The 15,254-nt window shown below is 41.8% G+C and overlaps 1 protein-coding gene across 2 annotated transcripts in view; it reads left to right on the top strand.

Annotated features, from left to right (window-relative positions):
* Positions 1 to 304: 304 nt before the first annotated feature.
* The window catches only part of DNAAF4 (dynein axonemal assembly factor 4), a 54,779-nt gene continuing 39,829 nt past the window's right edge, over positions 305 to 15,254 (top strand). Inside the window, exons 1-2 of one of the 2 annotated variants that reach the window (XM_053593350.1) lie at positions 305 to 477; positions 836 to 983. In XM_053593350.1, the coding sequence (XP_053449325.1) occupies positions 355 to 477; positions 836 to 983 (271 nt within the window). In that variant the 5' untranslated portion in view covers positions 305 to 354. The remainder of the gene's footprint in view (positions 478 to 835; positions 984 to 15,254) is intronic. The other variant, XM_053593349.1, reaches the window with a different exon arrangement.

Here is a 15,254-nt window from a genome sequence, read left to right as displayed (position 1 = left end):
GTTCCGCCTTCTTGCGCCTTATTAAGCCCACATCCCAGGTTGCCGTCTCAGGCTTGAAGCACTTTTCTTTCTTAAGGGGAAGATATGGGCCTCCTTCTCTGTACGTTCGCTCAGACTGTAAAGCAGAAGGTAACCCCCAACATGAGGAATCACGCCTTTGCTCATCAGGGGCCTAGACAGTCACCGCCGAATCCGCCAGGTGGTGACAGAGGCGCTCCCAGAAGGCTCTGGGACCGCAGGGCGCCGCGGCCGGCCTGACCCGGAAGAAACTGGCGCTGGTAACCCCGGCTTCCCTAGCAACCAAGCCGGCGCGAGCAGCAAGCAGCCGCTCGGTCAGTGTGTGCAGCCGCAGGGATGCCCCTGCAGGTTAGCGATTACAGCTGGCAGCAGACGAAGACCACGGTCTTCCTCTCTCTGCCCCTCAAAGGCGTGAGCGTGAGAGACGCGGACGTGTTTTGCACAGAGAACTACCTGAAGGTAGGAACACGAGTCTTGCCCGCCGGGTCTTCAAGGGTGTGGTCCGAAGCTTCCGGGAGTGCGCCGCTGAGCACGCGCAACAGGTGCCTCCTTGCAAAGGAGCATCCTACACTTTAAATCCTATTTTCCAAAACAAAAACAAAAACGAATCCCTTACGGGTGACATCTCATCCGTAGACAGATCACTGAATCAAAGATTACCTTTATCCAGGGCTTCTTCATATGCCTTTCTAATCTTTTGCTACCTGAAATAAATGTAGTGAGCCTTTTTGAAAATTATTTTGGACTTTATCACATATTTCTTAGTGTGCTTAATTCCTGTACCTAACTTAGTTTCCGTTTTCACCCTTCCGAACAGGTCAACTTCCCTCCATTTTTATTTGAGGCATTTCTCTACGCTCCCATAGACGATGCGAGCAGCAAAGCAAAGATTGGGAATGACGCTGTTGTCTTCACTTTGTATAAAAAAGAAGCGTCCATGTGGGAGACTCTTTCTTTGACAGGCGGTAAGTTCTTTATTAAAAGATACTCGTCTGGGCTCGGCGCCGTTTGCTCAGTGGTTAGGGTGCGGACCACATACACTGGGGCTGGCGGGTTCGAACCTGACCCGGGCCTGCTAAACAACAACAACAAAATAACCAGGCGCGTCTGTAGTCCCAGCTACTTGGGAGGCTGAGGCAAGAGAATCGCTTAAGTCCAAGAGTTAGAGGTAGCTGTGAGCTGTGACGCCACGGCACTCTACCAAGGGCGACATAGTGAGCGTATATATCAAAAAAAATAAAAAATAAAAAAAAATATATATCCATCTGGTGGTGCTTTGTGTGTTTCATACTTTTTTTTTTTTTTTTTTGTAGAGACAGAGTTTCACTCCATTGCCCTCCGTAGAGTGCCGTGGCATCTCACAGCTCACAGCAACCTCTAACTCCTGGGCTTAGGCAATTCTCCTGCCTCAGCCTCCCGAGTAGCTGGGACTACAGACGCCCGCCACAACGCCCGGCTATTTTTTTTGTTGTTGTTGCAGTTTGGCCGGGGCTGGGTTTGAACCCGCTACCCTCGGTATATGGGGCCGGCGCCCTGCTCACTGAGCCACAGGGGCCGCCCCTTTTTTTTTTTTTTTAACAAGGATGGACATTTAATAGCACTTAAAACCAAAATGAATTAGATTACTTAATTTTGGAGGACCATTTCTTGAAAACAGTACATTCAAGCAGTTTCATACTTAAAAATATATATATATCATTTTGGGCAGCACGTGTGGCTCAGTGAGTTGAGTAGGGTTCCAGCCCCATATACTGAGGGTGGCGGGTTCAAACCCAACCCCGGCCAAACTGCAATAAAAAAAATAGCCAGGCATTGTGGCAGGTACCTGTAGTCCCAGCTACTTGGGAGGCTGAGGCAAGAGAATCGCCTAAGCCCAAGAGCTGGAAGTTGCTGTGAGCTGTGACACCGCGAGGGTGATAAAGTGAGACTCTGTCTCAAAAAAAAAAAAAAAAAATTCTCATTTGAAACAACTACATTGTGTAGGGATTTCCTTTTAACTCCTAGGTTTAATAGATCTATGAAATAAACTAACAACAGGTGGATTAATGGAAAAAATTATACAAGTTTATTAAATTTTTTTTTTTTTTTTTTTGTAGAGACAGAGTCTCACTTTATGGCCCTCGATAGAGTGCCGTGGCCTCACGCAGCTCACAGCAACCTCCAACTCCTGGGCTTAAGCGATTCTCTTGTCTCAGCCTCCCGAGTAGCTGGGACTACAGGCGCTCGCCACAATGCCCGGCTATTTTTTGGTTGCAGTTTGGCCGGGGCGGGGTTTGAACCCGCCACCCTCGGTATATGGGGCCAGCGCCTTACCGACTGAGCCACAGGTGCTGCCCATGTTTATTAAATTTTTTTTTGAGATAAAGTCACACTCTGTTGCCCAGGCTGGAATGCCATGGCATCACCCTAGCTCACAGCAACCTCAAACTCCTGGGTGCAAGTGATGCCCCTGCCTCAGCCTTCTGAGTAGCTGGGACTACAGGTGCCCATCACAGTGCCTGGGTAATTTTCTTTTCTTGTAGGGATAAGATCTTGCTCTTGGTCAGGCTTACCTCCAACTCCTGAGCTTAAGCCATCCTCCTTCCTCAACTTCCCAAAGTACTTGGATTACTTGGTGTCAGTCTCACTCTGTTACCCCCAGCTAGAGTGCTGGAGCATCATAGCTCACAGTATTCTCAAACTCCTGGGTTCAAGTGATCCTCTTGCCTCATCCTCCTGAGTAACTGAGACTACAGGAACTTGCCACAATTCCCAGCTAGTTTTTCTGTTTTTAGTAGAGATGGGGTCTCGCTCTTGCTCAGGCTGGCCTCCAACTCCTGAGTGCAAGCAATCCACCCATGTTTGCCTCCCAGAGTGCTGGGATTACAGGTGTGAGCCACTGTACCCAGGCTGTGAAATTCAATTTTTAATCTCCAGGACCAGGGCTGTGGTAGAATTTTTTTTTTTTTTTCCAAGATCTGGTATTCAGCTTAGAGAATACATAGCCAGGTTACTTTATTTCTTCAGTGAGTCCCAGACTACCTAAGGAGTTTTTAAGAATCAGATCCATGCTTTCCCACCCCTGCTTTCTTTTGTGACTCAGTGAGGCTGTGATGGGGCTTAGAATGTCATAAAACACACCCAGACTGTTAATGACTTCTTACCTAAGATTAAATGTAAGTATTTTTCATTTAGTTTGACTCTTGCTGATAATCTTAATTGTAAGGTAGATGGGACTAGAACCATCGTGTATTTTATCATTATAGTTTAATTACATAGTAAAATAAATGATAGATGGATAGCCGGGCATTGTGGTGGGCACCTGTAGTTCCAACTACATGGGAGTTTGAGGCAAGGGAATCACTTAAGCCCAAGAGTTTGAGGTTGCTGTGAGCTGTGACACCATGGCACTCTACTCAGAGTGACAGCTTGGACTCTGTCTCAAAACAAAAATAAAAACAAAAAAAACAGACAGATGGGAGCTAGTTGGGTGAAGGTGAACTCAAATTCTCAGGTGATTCTGATGACTGGCTAGGTTTGGGAACCACAAACTTAGATGCTTGTGTGTGTATGTCTCTCTCTCCTATGGTGGCCAATGAATTGCCCCAGAAAATGTTTTGTCTGCCATCTTTTTGGAATATAAAGAAAAGTCATATCAGAAAACCTGTTAACTCTTTCCCACAACATATCTTCTGACATGAAACACTTTCTTCTATGTCAAATTCCCTTAACCTGGTGGCAAACTTATCCAGGAGTGGAAAGGGAATTTTCTTTCCGAACCAAGATCTATTTTGTTCATCTGCTTTCATCAAAAAGATACTTGTTTCTCTTCTTTCATGGGAGACCATATGGGCAACTATTCCAAATTTTGACTCCTTAAACCAAGGATTGGCAAACTTCTTCTGTAAAGGACCAGGTTAGTATTTTAGACCCTGCAAGTCGTATGGTCTCAGTCACATCTACTCAGCTATACCATTGCAGTACAAAAGCAGCCATAAATTATTGGTATTGATGGAGACTGAAATTTGAATTTAATCTAATTTTTATATGTCACAAGATATTCTTTGGATTTTTTTCTCAGTCATTCAAAAATGTAAAAATTATTTGTAGTTTATGGGCAGTGGGAAATAAGGCAGCAGGTCAGCCATATTTTGCCAATCTCTGATTGAGACTAATCAAAATGGTCTATTTATGTTTTTTTTTTTTTGAGACAGCATCTCACTTTGTCACCCTGTGTAGAGTGCTGTGGCGTCATAGCTGATAGCAACCTCAAACTCCTGGGGTCAAGTGATTCTCTTGCTTCAGCCTCTCAAGTAGCTGGGACTATAGGCATCCACCACAATGCCTGGCCATTTTTAGAGAAGCGGGTCTCGCTCTTGCTCAGACTGGTCTCGAACTTGTGAGCTCAAGTAATCTACTCATCTGAGCTTCTCAGAGTGCTGGGATCAGAACAGTCTTAAAACTAACTTTTGGCGGTGCCTGTGGCTCAAGGAGTAGGGCGCCGGTCCCATATACCGGAGGTGGCGGGTTTAAACCCACCCCCGGCCAAAAATCACACACACAAAAAAAAAGGTAAAAACTAACTTGAATAATACCTTATGAAGATTGATTCTACTTAAGAAACCAAATTTGAGATTCCTTTAGAAGTCAAACTCAGGTTTACTTGTAATTCAGTGTGATTATTTATTTAATAATCTTTTTTCCCACAAAAAGTGTATGGAACTCCAGTCTTTACTCCAGAAGCTTGTCTGCTTGATCACAACATATTTGCTCCATGTTTTCTAAAGTTCCTTCTTTTTTAATCTTTTTTGAGACAGAGCCTCACTCTGTTGTCTTGGCTAGAATGCCATGGTGTCAGTTTATTTCACAGCAACCTCAAACTCCTCTGGCCTCAGCCTTCCAAGTAATTGGGACTGAAGGCATCAGCCACAGGATGCTGGGCTGATTTTTCTATTTTTAGTAGAGACTGGTCTCATTTTTGCTCGAGCTGGTCTTGAACTCCTGAGCTCAAGGAATCCTCCTGCCTCGGCCTTCGTGTTAGTTAGGATTATAGGCATGAGCCACCACAAGTTCCTTCTTTTTTTTTTTTTTAAAGAAATTATTTTAAACACTTTTATTTTTTATTTATTTATGCTGCAGTTTTTGGCCGGGGCTGGGTTTGAACCCGCCACCTCCGGTATATGGGGCTGGCACCCTACTCCTTGAGCCACAGGCACCGCCCACAAGTTCCTTCTTGATACACACTTTATTTCTATTAGGTGTGGAACATTTCATTTAGAAAGTTGATATTCTCATAATTATTTCTGCCCCTGAAGCTAATCCTGCTTCTAAATAGGAAGAGGGTTAGGGAGAGGCTACAGATCTAATTTCAGTCTTAATTCCTAACCAGAATCTTGAATGAATAAAAATTACGTATTTTTGCTTACCTCTATTTGAAATTTAACATTCTTTTCATGAATGTAGGCAACAAATAATAGTAGTGTCTTAGTCTGGATTGCTGTAACAGAATACGTAGTATCATAAACTGGGGAGTATGTAAATAGGAATTTATTTCACAGAGTTTCATAGGCTGGAAAATCTAAGATCAAGGTACTGGAAGATTTGGTGATTGGTAAGGGCTCAGTTTCTCATAGATGGCACTTTGTCACTGTGTCCCTTACATGGTTGAAGGAGTAGATCAGCTATGTGGAGCCTTCTCTATAAAGACACTGCATCTCAAAAGGCCTTACCTCCAAATACCATCATACTAGTAGTAGGTCTTTGTAATATGAATTTTTGGGGGGACACAAACATTCAGACCACAGTAAGTAGTATCAGTGAAAATCACAAATATGTTCCTATCATAGAGAGGTCTTTTATACTCAGCACTACTTTTATTTACTTAGAGACAGAGTCTCAATATGTTGCGTGGTGTCACAGCTCACAGTAACCTCAAACTCTTAGGGTTAAGCCATTCTCTTCCCTCAGCCTCCCAAGTAGCTGGAACTACAGGCACCCGTCACAACACCAGGCTATTTTTTTGTTGTAGTTGTCATTGTTGTTTAGCAGGACTGGGCCGGGTTCCAACCCACCAGCCCCAGTGTATGTGGCTGGTGTCCTAACCACTGAGCTATGAGCGCGTAGCCCTCGGCACTACTTTTAATTTTTATTTTTTTGTTTTGTTTTTATTAAATCATAACTATGTACATTGATGCATTTATGGGGTTCAGTGTACTGATTTGATATACATTGCGAAATGCTTACGTTGAAGTAGGTAACACATCCATCACAATTATACTTTTTTTTTAGAGACAGAGTCTTACTTTGTCACCCTTGGTAGAGTGCTGTGGTATCACAGCTTACAGCAACCTCCAGCTCTTGGGCTTGGGTGATTCTCTTGCCTCAGCCTCCCGAGTAGCTAGGACTACAGGCGCTCACCACAGTACCCGGCTATTTTTTTTGTTGTTGTTGCAGTTTGGCTGGGGCTGGGTTTGAACCCTCCACCCTTCGTATATGGGTCTGGTGCCCTACTCACTGAGCCATAGGCACCGCCCCATATACTCTTTTCTTAATAGTTTGAAATGTATCATGCACATTAGGTGAGATTCCCCCCAAATACCGTTTCACTTCCCTCCCCTCCCCTTTCACTTCCCTCCCCTCCCCTCTCTCTCTTCTTCTCTTCTACTTTCGGGACTGTAGTTATGTTTTACCATTCATATGAATGTGTAGGTGATTATATATTGATTTCATAATAGTATTGCATACATTGGATACTTTTTTTCCATTTTTTTTTTTTTAGAGACAGCGCCTCACTTTGTTGCCCTCGATAGTGTGCCATGGCATCACAGCTCACACAACCTTCACTCGTGGGCTTAGGCGATTCTCTTGCCTCAGCCTCCCAAGTAGCTGGGACTACAGGCACCTGCCACAAGGCCTGGCTATTTTTTTGTTGCAGTTTGGCTAGGGCCAGGTTCAAACCCGCCACTCTTGGTATGTGGGGCTGGTGCCCTACTCACTGAGCCACAGGCACTGCCCTTTTTTTTTTTTTTTTTTCCATTATTGAGATTCTTTACTAAGAAGAATATGTTCTAGCTCCATCCAGGTATACATAAAAGATGTGAAGTCTCCCATCTTTTTTATGGCTGCATAGTATTCCTTGGTATACATACACCACGATTTGTTAATCCATTCGTATGTTGATGGGCACTCGGGCTGTTTTCATGTCTTGGCAATTATGAATTGGGCTGCAGTAAACATTCTGGCACAAATGTCTTTGTTGTAAAATAATTTTTGATCATCTGGGTATATACCTAGTAGAGGAATTGCAGGATCAAATGGTGGGTCTACTTTTAGTTCCTTGAGTGTTCTCTAAACTTCTTTCCAAAAAGGGCATATTAGCTTGTGTTCCCACCAGCAATGTAAAAGCGTTCCCTTCTCTCCACATCCACACCAACATCTGAAGTTGGGATTTTATGATGTATCCTAATCTTACTGGAGTTAGATGATATCTCAAAGTGGTTTTGATTTGCATTTCTCTGGTGTTTAAGGATGATGAGCATTTTTTCATGTGTTGTAGGCCATGTACTTGTCTTCATCAGAGAAGTTTCTGTTCAAGTCTCTTGCCCACATAGAAATGGGGTTATTTGTTCTTTTCTTTCTTTTTCTTTTTTTTTTTTTTTGCAGTTTTTGGCTGGGGCTGGGCTTGAACCCACCACTTCCGGCATATGGGGCTGGTGCCCTACCCCCTTGAGCTATAGGCACCGCCCTGTTATTTGTTCTTTTCTTATTGATTAGTTTGAGTTCTCTGTGGATTCTAGTTATCAGACCTTTCTCAGAAGCATAACCTGCAAAAATCTTCTCCCATTCTGAAGGTTGTCTGTTTGCTTTACTTACTGTGCTCTTGGCTGTGCAAAAGCTTTTTAGTTTGATCAGATCCCAGTAATGTATTTTTGGTGTTGCTTCAGTTGCCCGGGGCGGGGGGTGGTCCTCCTCATAAAATATTCTCCCAGGCCAATTTCCTCAAGTGTTTTCCCTGTACTCTCTTCTAGTGTTTTTATAGTTTCATGTCTTAAGTTTAAATCTTTTATCCAGTGAGAATCAATTTTTGTTAATGGTGAAAGGTGGGGATCCAGTTTTAGTTCACCCGGCACCATTTGTTAAATAGAGAGTCTTTCCCCCACTGAATAATTTTTTTTTTTTATAAAGATGAGATATTTATTTCTGTTTCAGTCTTGAGTTAAACAAAAGTACGCCTTTTTTATTAAATCATAGCTGTGTACTTTTGTGCAATCAAGGGGTACAATGTGCTGGTTTCATATACAATCTGAAATATTCTCATCAAACTGTTCAACATAGCCTTCATGGCATTTTCTTAGTTATTGTATCCCACTGAATATTTTTGATAGGTTTGTCAAAGATCAGATGATGATAAGTAGCTGGATTCATCTCTTGGTTCTCTATTCTGTTCCATAAATCTACCTCTCTGTTTTTGTGCCAGTACCATGCTGGTTTTTTATTTTATTTTATTTTTTTGTGACAGTCTCACTATATCACCCTTGGTAGAGTGCCATGGCGTCGCAGCTCATAGCAACCTCCAGCACTTGGGCTTAAGTGATTCTCTTGCCTCAGCCTCCCAAGGCTGGGACTACAGGCACCTGCCACAATGCTCGGCTATTTTTTGTTGCACTTGTCATTGTTCTTTACCTGGCCTGGGCTCCAACCCGCCAGCCTCGGTGTATGTGGCTGGTGCCATAACCGCTGTGCTATAGGCACTGAGCCAGTACCATGCTGTTTTGATCACTACAGATTTTATAGTATAGCCTGAAGTCTATTAATGTGATACCTCCTAGTTTGTTTTTATTTCTGAGTAATGTATTTGGTATTTGAGGTTTTTTCTGATCCCATATAAAATGAAGCACTATTTTTTCAAGCTCTTTAAAGTATGACAATGGTGCTTTAATAGGGATTGTATTAAATCTGTAGATTGGTTTGCGTAGTATGGACATTTTAACAATGTTGATTCTTCCCAGCCATGAGCATGGTATGTTTTTCCATTTTTTAACATCTTCAACTATTTCTTTTCTCATAGTTTCATAGTTCTCTTAATAGTCATTTTTCATGTCCTTTGTTAGGTAAATTCCCAGCTATTTCATCTTCTTTGGCACTACTATAAAAGGAATAGAGTCCTTGACTATATTTTCAGCTTGACTATTGTTGGCATAATAAAAGCTACTGATTTGTAAGTATTGATTTTGTATCCTGAGACACTGCTGTATTCCTAGATCACTTTTCTAAGAGTTTTGTAGTTGAGTCCCTGGGATTTTCCAGGTATAGGATCATATCATCCACGAAGAATGAGAGTTTGATCTCCTCTGACCCTATTTAGATACCCTTGATGGACTTCTCTTGCCTGATTGCAATGGCTAAGACTTCCATTACTATGTTTAATAGCAGTGGAGACAGTGGGCATCCTTGCCTAGTTCTTGATCTGAGTGGAAATGTTTTCAATTTTATACCCTTCAATATGATATTGGCTTGGGTTTGCTGTAGATGGCCTCCACTAGTTTAAGAAATGTCCCTTCTCTGCCTATTTTCTTAAGTGTTCTGATCATGAAAGGATGCTGGATCACATCACTGTCATCACACTAGCATCACTGCCATCACACTGACATCACAAGGAATGAAAATGGGTCCTGAAAATTCTTCTGATGGATTTCTGAAGGTCTACAAAGTTGGACCTACAGATTGATTCATCCTCTAATCTTTGTCTTTATGTTTATCTTCATGGATAACCCTATCATTAAGTTCCTCTTTTTCGGGGCGGTGCCTGTGGCTCAGTGAGTAAGGCGCCGGCCCCATATGCCGAAGGTGGCGGGTTCAAACCCAGCCCCGGCTAAACTGCAACAAAAACAAAAAAATAGCCGGGTGTTGTGGCGGGCGCCAGTAGTCCCAGCTGCTCGGAAGGCTGAGGCAAGAGAATCGCATAAGCCCAAGAGTTAGAGGTTGCTGTGAGCCGTGTGACACCACGGCACTCTACCCGAGGGTGGTACAGTGAGACTCTGTCTTTACAAAAAAAAGTTCCTCTTTTTCACTTGAACAAGGGGTGAAATTACCAAAGATCCTTTAGACAAATTATAGTCAGGCTTCTGACCCTTCTTCTAAGCCCATCTGTATACATCCTTATAAAATTCAGTTTTTGTAAATAATGCTGCAAAGATAGTGAGTGTAGCAAGAATCTCCATGCTTAATACCTGATCTCTTTGAATATCTGATCAAGATTCTCCACTCTCTGTTCTTTGTATGTATCTAACCACTCTGGCTTGCTCTCAGCAGAAATCTTGTTAAGTTGATTCAACCAGAATTTCTCCTAGACTTAATTTCTCCTCTTACTAATTTTCCTTTCACTGACTCCTTCTTGTTCCTTGGCTGCAAATCTCCACTTGTTCCTGCATTATTTAGAATGCAGCCCAGTTCTATACTGGAGTCTTTTTTCTCCTGTGACAACAGTCCTGACTAAAATTCATCTTTAACATGTTAACTTTTATCCTCTCATTTTCTTTTTTTTTTTTTTTTGTAGAGACAGAGTCCCACTTTATGGCCCTCGGTAGAGTGCCGTGGCCTCACGCAGCTCACAGCAACCTCCAACTCCTGGGCTTAAGCGATTCTCTTGCCTCAGCCTCCCGAGCAGCTGGGACTACAGGCGCCTGCCACAACGCCCGGCTATTTTTTGGTTGCAGTTTGGCCGGGGCCGGGTTTGAACCCGCCACCCTCGGTATATGGGGCCGGCGCCTTACCGACTGAGCCACAGGCGCCGCCCTATCCTCTCATTTTCTTAGACACTACTTTAGTGCCTAGCCAGATGATACATTCTTAGAAATTATATTTTCTTTCATATTTAGGATTTTCACTATTTTCTGCCTCATTTATTCTTGAACATTATCTTCATCCTTTGTTAGTGTTATGAGTGCATCAATAATTTATAATGAAATCAGGGCAAGTTGGTGGAAAAACAAATAAACCAGTGCCCTTCTTTTGATGTTTGGATTATGTTTAAATAAAATAAAATATGTATGTGTATATATTAAATGTATATATGTATTATATATTATATTTATGTGTATATGTATTATGTATAAGTATGTATGTGTACATGTAATATATAATAGATGTACATGTATCTGTATTACATGAGTGTATATTTTAAATATGTATATATGTATTGTATGTCTATGCACATTTGATGATAGTTAAGTGTTGTAAAATTGTCAACCATCTTTAACAATTGTTCAGTTGTTTAATTGACTGAAAGAATATATATGGGTATTAGTTGTAAAAAAAAAAGAAAGAAAGAAAGGATGCTGGATATTATCAAAAGCTTTTTCTTGGGCGGTGCTTGTGGCCCAGTGGGTAGGGTGCCGGCCCCATATACCGAGTGTGGCAGGTTCGAACCTGGCCCTGGCCAACTACAACCAAAAAAACAGCTGGGTGTTATGGTGGGCACCTGTAGTCCCAGCTACTAGGGAGGCTGAGGCAAGAGAATCACCTAAGCCCAGGAGTTGGAGGTTGCTATGAGCTGTGACACCATGGCATTCTGCCGAGGGTGATAAAGTGAGACAGAGTCACTAAAAAAAAAAAAAAAAAAAGCTTTTTCTTCATCAATGGAGAGAATCATATGATCTTTGTTTTTTATTTTATTGATGTGATGTATTATATTTATAAATTTGTGTATATTGAACCAACCCTGTAACCCTGGAATAAAACTAGCTTGATTATGGTTTATAATTTTTTGATGTGTTGTTGAATTCTGTTTACTAAGATCTTATTGAATATTTTTGCATCAATATTCATTAATGATATTGTTCTATAATTTTCTTTCTTTGTTGGATCCTTTCCAGGTTTGGGGATCAGGGTGATATTTGCTTCATAGAATTTGTTAGGAAGTATTCCTTCTTTTTCTATGCTTTAGAAAAGGTTGTATAATATAGGCACTAGTTCCTCTTGAAAGGTTTGATCGAATTTGGATGTGAAGCCATCTGGGCCCGGACTTTTCTTTTTTGGGAGATTTTGTATTGTTCATGCTACTTCAGTGATTGGTATAGGTCTATTCAAGATTTCTAATTCTTTCTGGTTGAATCTAGGAAAGTGGCATGCTTCTAAGTTTTGGTCCATTTCCTTCAGATTTTCATGTTCCTGGGAATAGAGTTTTTTGTAGTAATCATTGAGGATTTTTTGAATTTCTGAGGTGTCTGTTATTTCTCCTTTATCATTTCTGATAGATGATATTAGAGATTTTACTTTTCTGTTTCTGGTTAGGCTGGCCAAAGGTTTATAAATTTTATTAATCTTAAAAAAACTAACTTTTTGTTTCATTGATCTTCTGAATGATTCTTTTGTTTTCAATTTCATTTTTAATTCTGCACTAATTTTGGTTATTTCTTTTTTTCTCCTGTTGAGTTTGGGGTTAATGTTATTCCATTTCTGGTTGCTTGAGATAATCCATTAAGTTGTTGGCTTCCTCTTTTCTGATCTCTTTTTCTTTTTCTTTTTTTTGAGACAGAGTCTCAAGTTGTCATCCTGGGTAGAGTGCCTTGTGTCACAGCTCACAGCAACCTCAAACTCTTGGGCTTAAGCAATTCTCTGACCTTAGGCTCCCAAGTAGCTGGGGCTGTAGGCACCCGCCACAATGTCTGGCTATTTTTGTTGTTGTTGTTGTTGCAGTTGTCATTGTTGTTTGGCAGGTCCAGACTGGATTTGAACCTGCCAGCTCTGGTGTATGTGATTGTTGCCCTAGCTGCTGAGCTACAGGTGCCGAGCCTCTTTCTGTTTTCTCGATGAAGGCTTCCAATGCTATAAATGTCCCTCTTAATACAGCTTTTGTTGTATCCCACAGGTTTTGATAACTTGTGTCTTCATTATCATTTTGTTTCAAAAATTTGGTGATTTCCTTCTTAATCTTGTCTTTGACCCAGCTTATCATTCAGCCTAAGGTTATTCAGTTTCCATGACTTTGTTTGAGTATGAAGATTGCTGTTGCTGTTGAGTTCAACTTTTATTCCATAGTGGTCCAAGAAGATATAAGGAATACTTTATTTTTTTCTTTTCTTTTCTTTTTTTTTTTGTAGAGACAGAGTCTCACTTTATCACCCTTGGTAGAGTACCGTGGCATCACACAGCTCATAGCAACCTCCAGCTCCTAGGCTTAGGTGATTCTCTTGCCTCAGCCTCCCGAGTAGCTGGGACTACAGATGGCCTGCCCCAACGCCTGTTTTTTTGTTGCAGTTGGCTGGGACCTGGTTTGAACCCGCCACCCTCAGTATATGGGGCCAGCGCCCTACCCACTGAGCCACAGGCACTGCCCAAGAATAATTTCTATTGTTTTAAATTTGCTGAGGTTAGACTTGTATACTATGATATGATCAATTTTGGAGGATGATCCACGGGCTGATGAGAAGAATGTATATTCAGTTTTATTGGGATTAAATGTTCTGTAGAGGTCTGTTAAGTCCATTTGTTCTAGGGTCAGGTTTAAGTCTAATGTTTCTTTGTTTAGTTTCTTCTTGGAGGATCTATCCAAAATTGTCAAAGAAGTGTTAAAATCACCAACTATTATAGCATAGGAAGATATCAAGTTGTTCATATCCATTAGGGTTTGCTTTATAAATTGAGCATTCTGGTAGGGTGCATAAATGTTAATTATCAAAATCTCTTTATGTTGGGTGTTTCCCTGGACAAATGTGTAGTGACCATCCTTATCTTTCTTTATCTTTGTCAGTTTAAAGCCAATTGTATCTGCAACTAAAATTGTAACCCCTGCTATTTTCTAGTTTCCATTTGCCTGTATTATAGATGTCCATCCCTTCACCCTGAGTCTATTTTTATGCTTTAAGGTAAGATGAGATTCTTGTATGCAGTAAATATCTAGTCTGGGTTTATGTATCCAGTCAGCCAGCCTGTGCCTCAATTAATGTGAATGGACAATTTAACCATTCACATTAATTGAGAGAATTGATAAGTCTGGTTGTGTTTTGGGTGTTATGTTTTTTGGATGTCCAGTGGGCATTTTTAATCCTTTCACCACTGTGGAAGTTGGGTTTTGTTCAAAAATTTCTGAGTGAGCTTACTTTGGTGGTAGAGCATTGTGCTGGTCATTGTGGAGGATGGGTCTGAGAATATCCTGGAGAGCTGGTTTAGTTATGGCAAATTTCTTCAACATGTGTGTTTCATTAATGTATTTGATTTCTCCATCACAGATGAAACTCAGTTTAGCTGGATAGTACTGCTTTTGTTGTATCCCACAGGTTTTGATAACTTGTGTCTTCATTATCATTTTGTTTCAAAAATTTGGTGATTTGTTTTGAGAGATTGAAGGTCGATGACCATCCTTTTCTGGCTTGAAACGTTTTTGGTTAAGAGATCTGCAGTCATTCTGATATTTCTCCCTTTGTAGGTGATATTTTTCTTACATCTGGCTGCTTGCAGAATTTTCTCCTTCGTCTTAACTTTGGCAAAGTTAATCACAATGTGTCTAGGAAATGCTTTATGTGAATTGAATCTTGCTGAGGTTCTGAAATTGTCTACTGTCTGAATTTCTTTTTTTTTTTTTTGGCCGGGGCTGGGCTTGAACCCGCCACCTCCGGCATATGGGACCGGCGCCCTACCCGTTGAGCCACAGGCGCCGCCCTACTGTCTGAATTTCTATATCTCTTGCAGTGCTTGGGAAATTCTCCTCCATAATCTCTTGGAGTAGAGCATCTGTACCTTTAGAACCATCCTCTTCTCCTTCAGGAATTCCTATAAGACAAATGTTTGAAGGTCAACCTTAGAGTGTTCCCGGGTGGACAGCCCCAGACATGAGTTCCAATTAAATTGTCTCATGCTGTGAAAACCCTTCTCAACAGAGAGGGATCCAAGGGTCTCCAGCAACACAATTGGAGCCAGGGATCCACATCCCCACCTGCCAGACTCAGTCCACATTGTTGTCTGCTTCTCTGCTCACAGGCCCAGTTGGAGCCGGGGACCACACCCCCACCCATCAATCTCAGTCCATACCCAGCAAGCCTCTGCTTGCCAGACCAATTGGAGTCAGGGGGCTTCGCCCCCACCCGCCCGTCTTAGTCAACATCCAGCTAGCCTCTGTTCTTAGGCTCTGTTGGAGTCAGGAGACCATGCCCTTGCCCTCAGGTCTCAGTCCACACCTGGCAAGCCTCTGCTAGCAGGGCACAACCCGAACTGAGGGTCAACAACACCACTGGCCGAGCAAAGTCATAACCAGGGCACTG

This window comes from Nycticebus coucang, chromosome 6 (assembly GCF_027406575.1).
Source record: "Nycticebus coucang isolate mNycCou1 chromosome 6, mNycCou1.pri, whole genome shotgun sequence".
NCBI classification, from domain to species: domain Eukaryota; kingdom Metazoa; phylum Chordata; class Mammalia; order Primates; family Lorisidae; genus Nycticebus; species Nycticebus coucang.
Note: the sequence above shows the minus strand (reverse complement) of the source record. Positions and strands in the feature narration are given on the sequence as shown.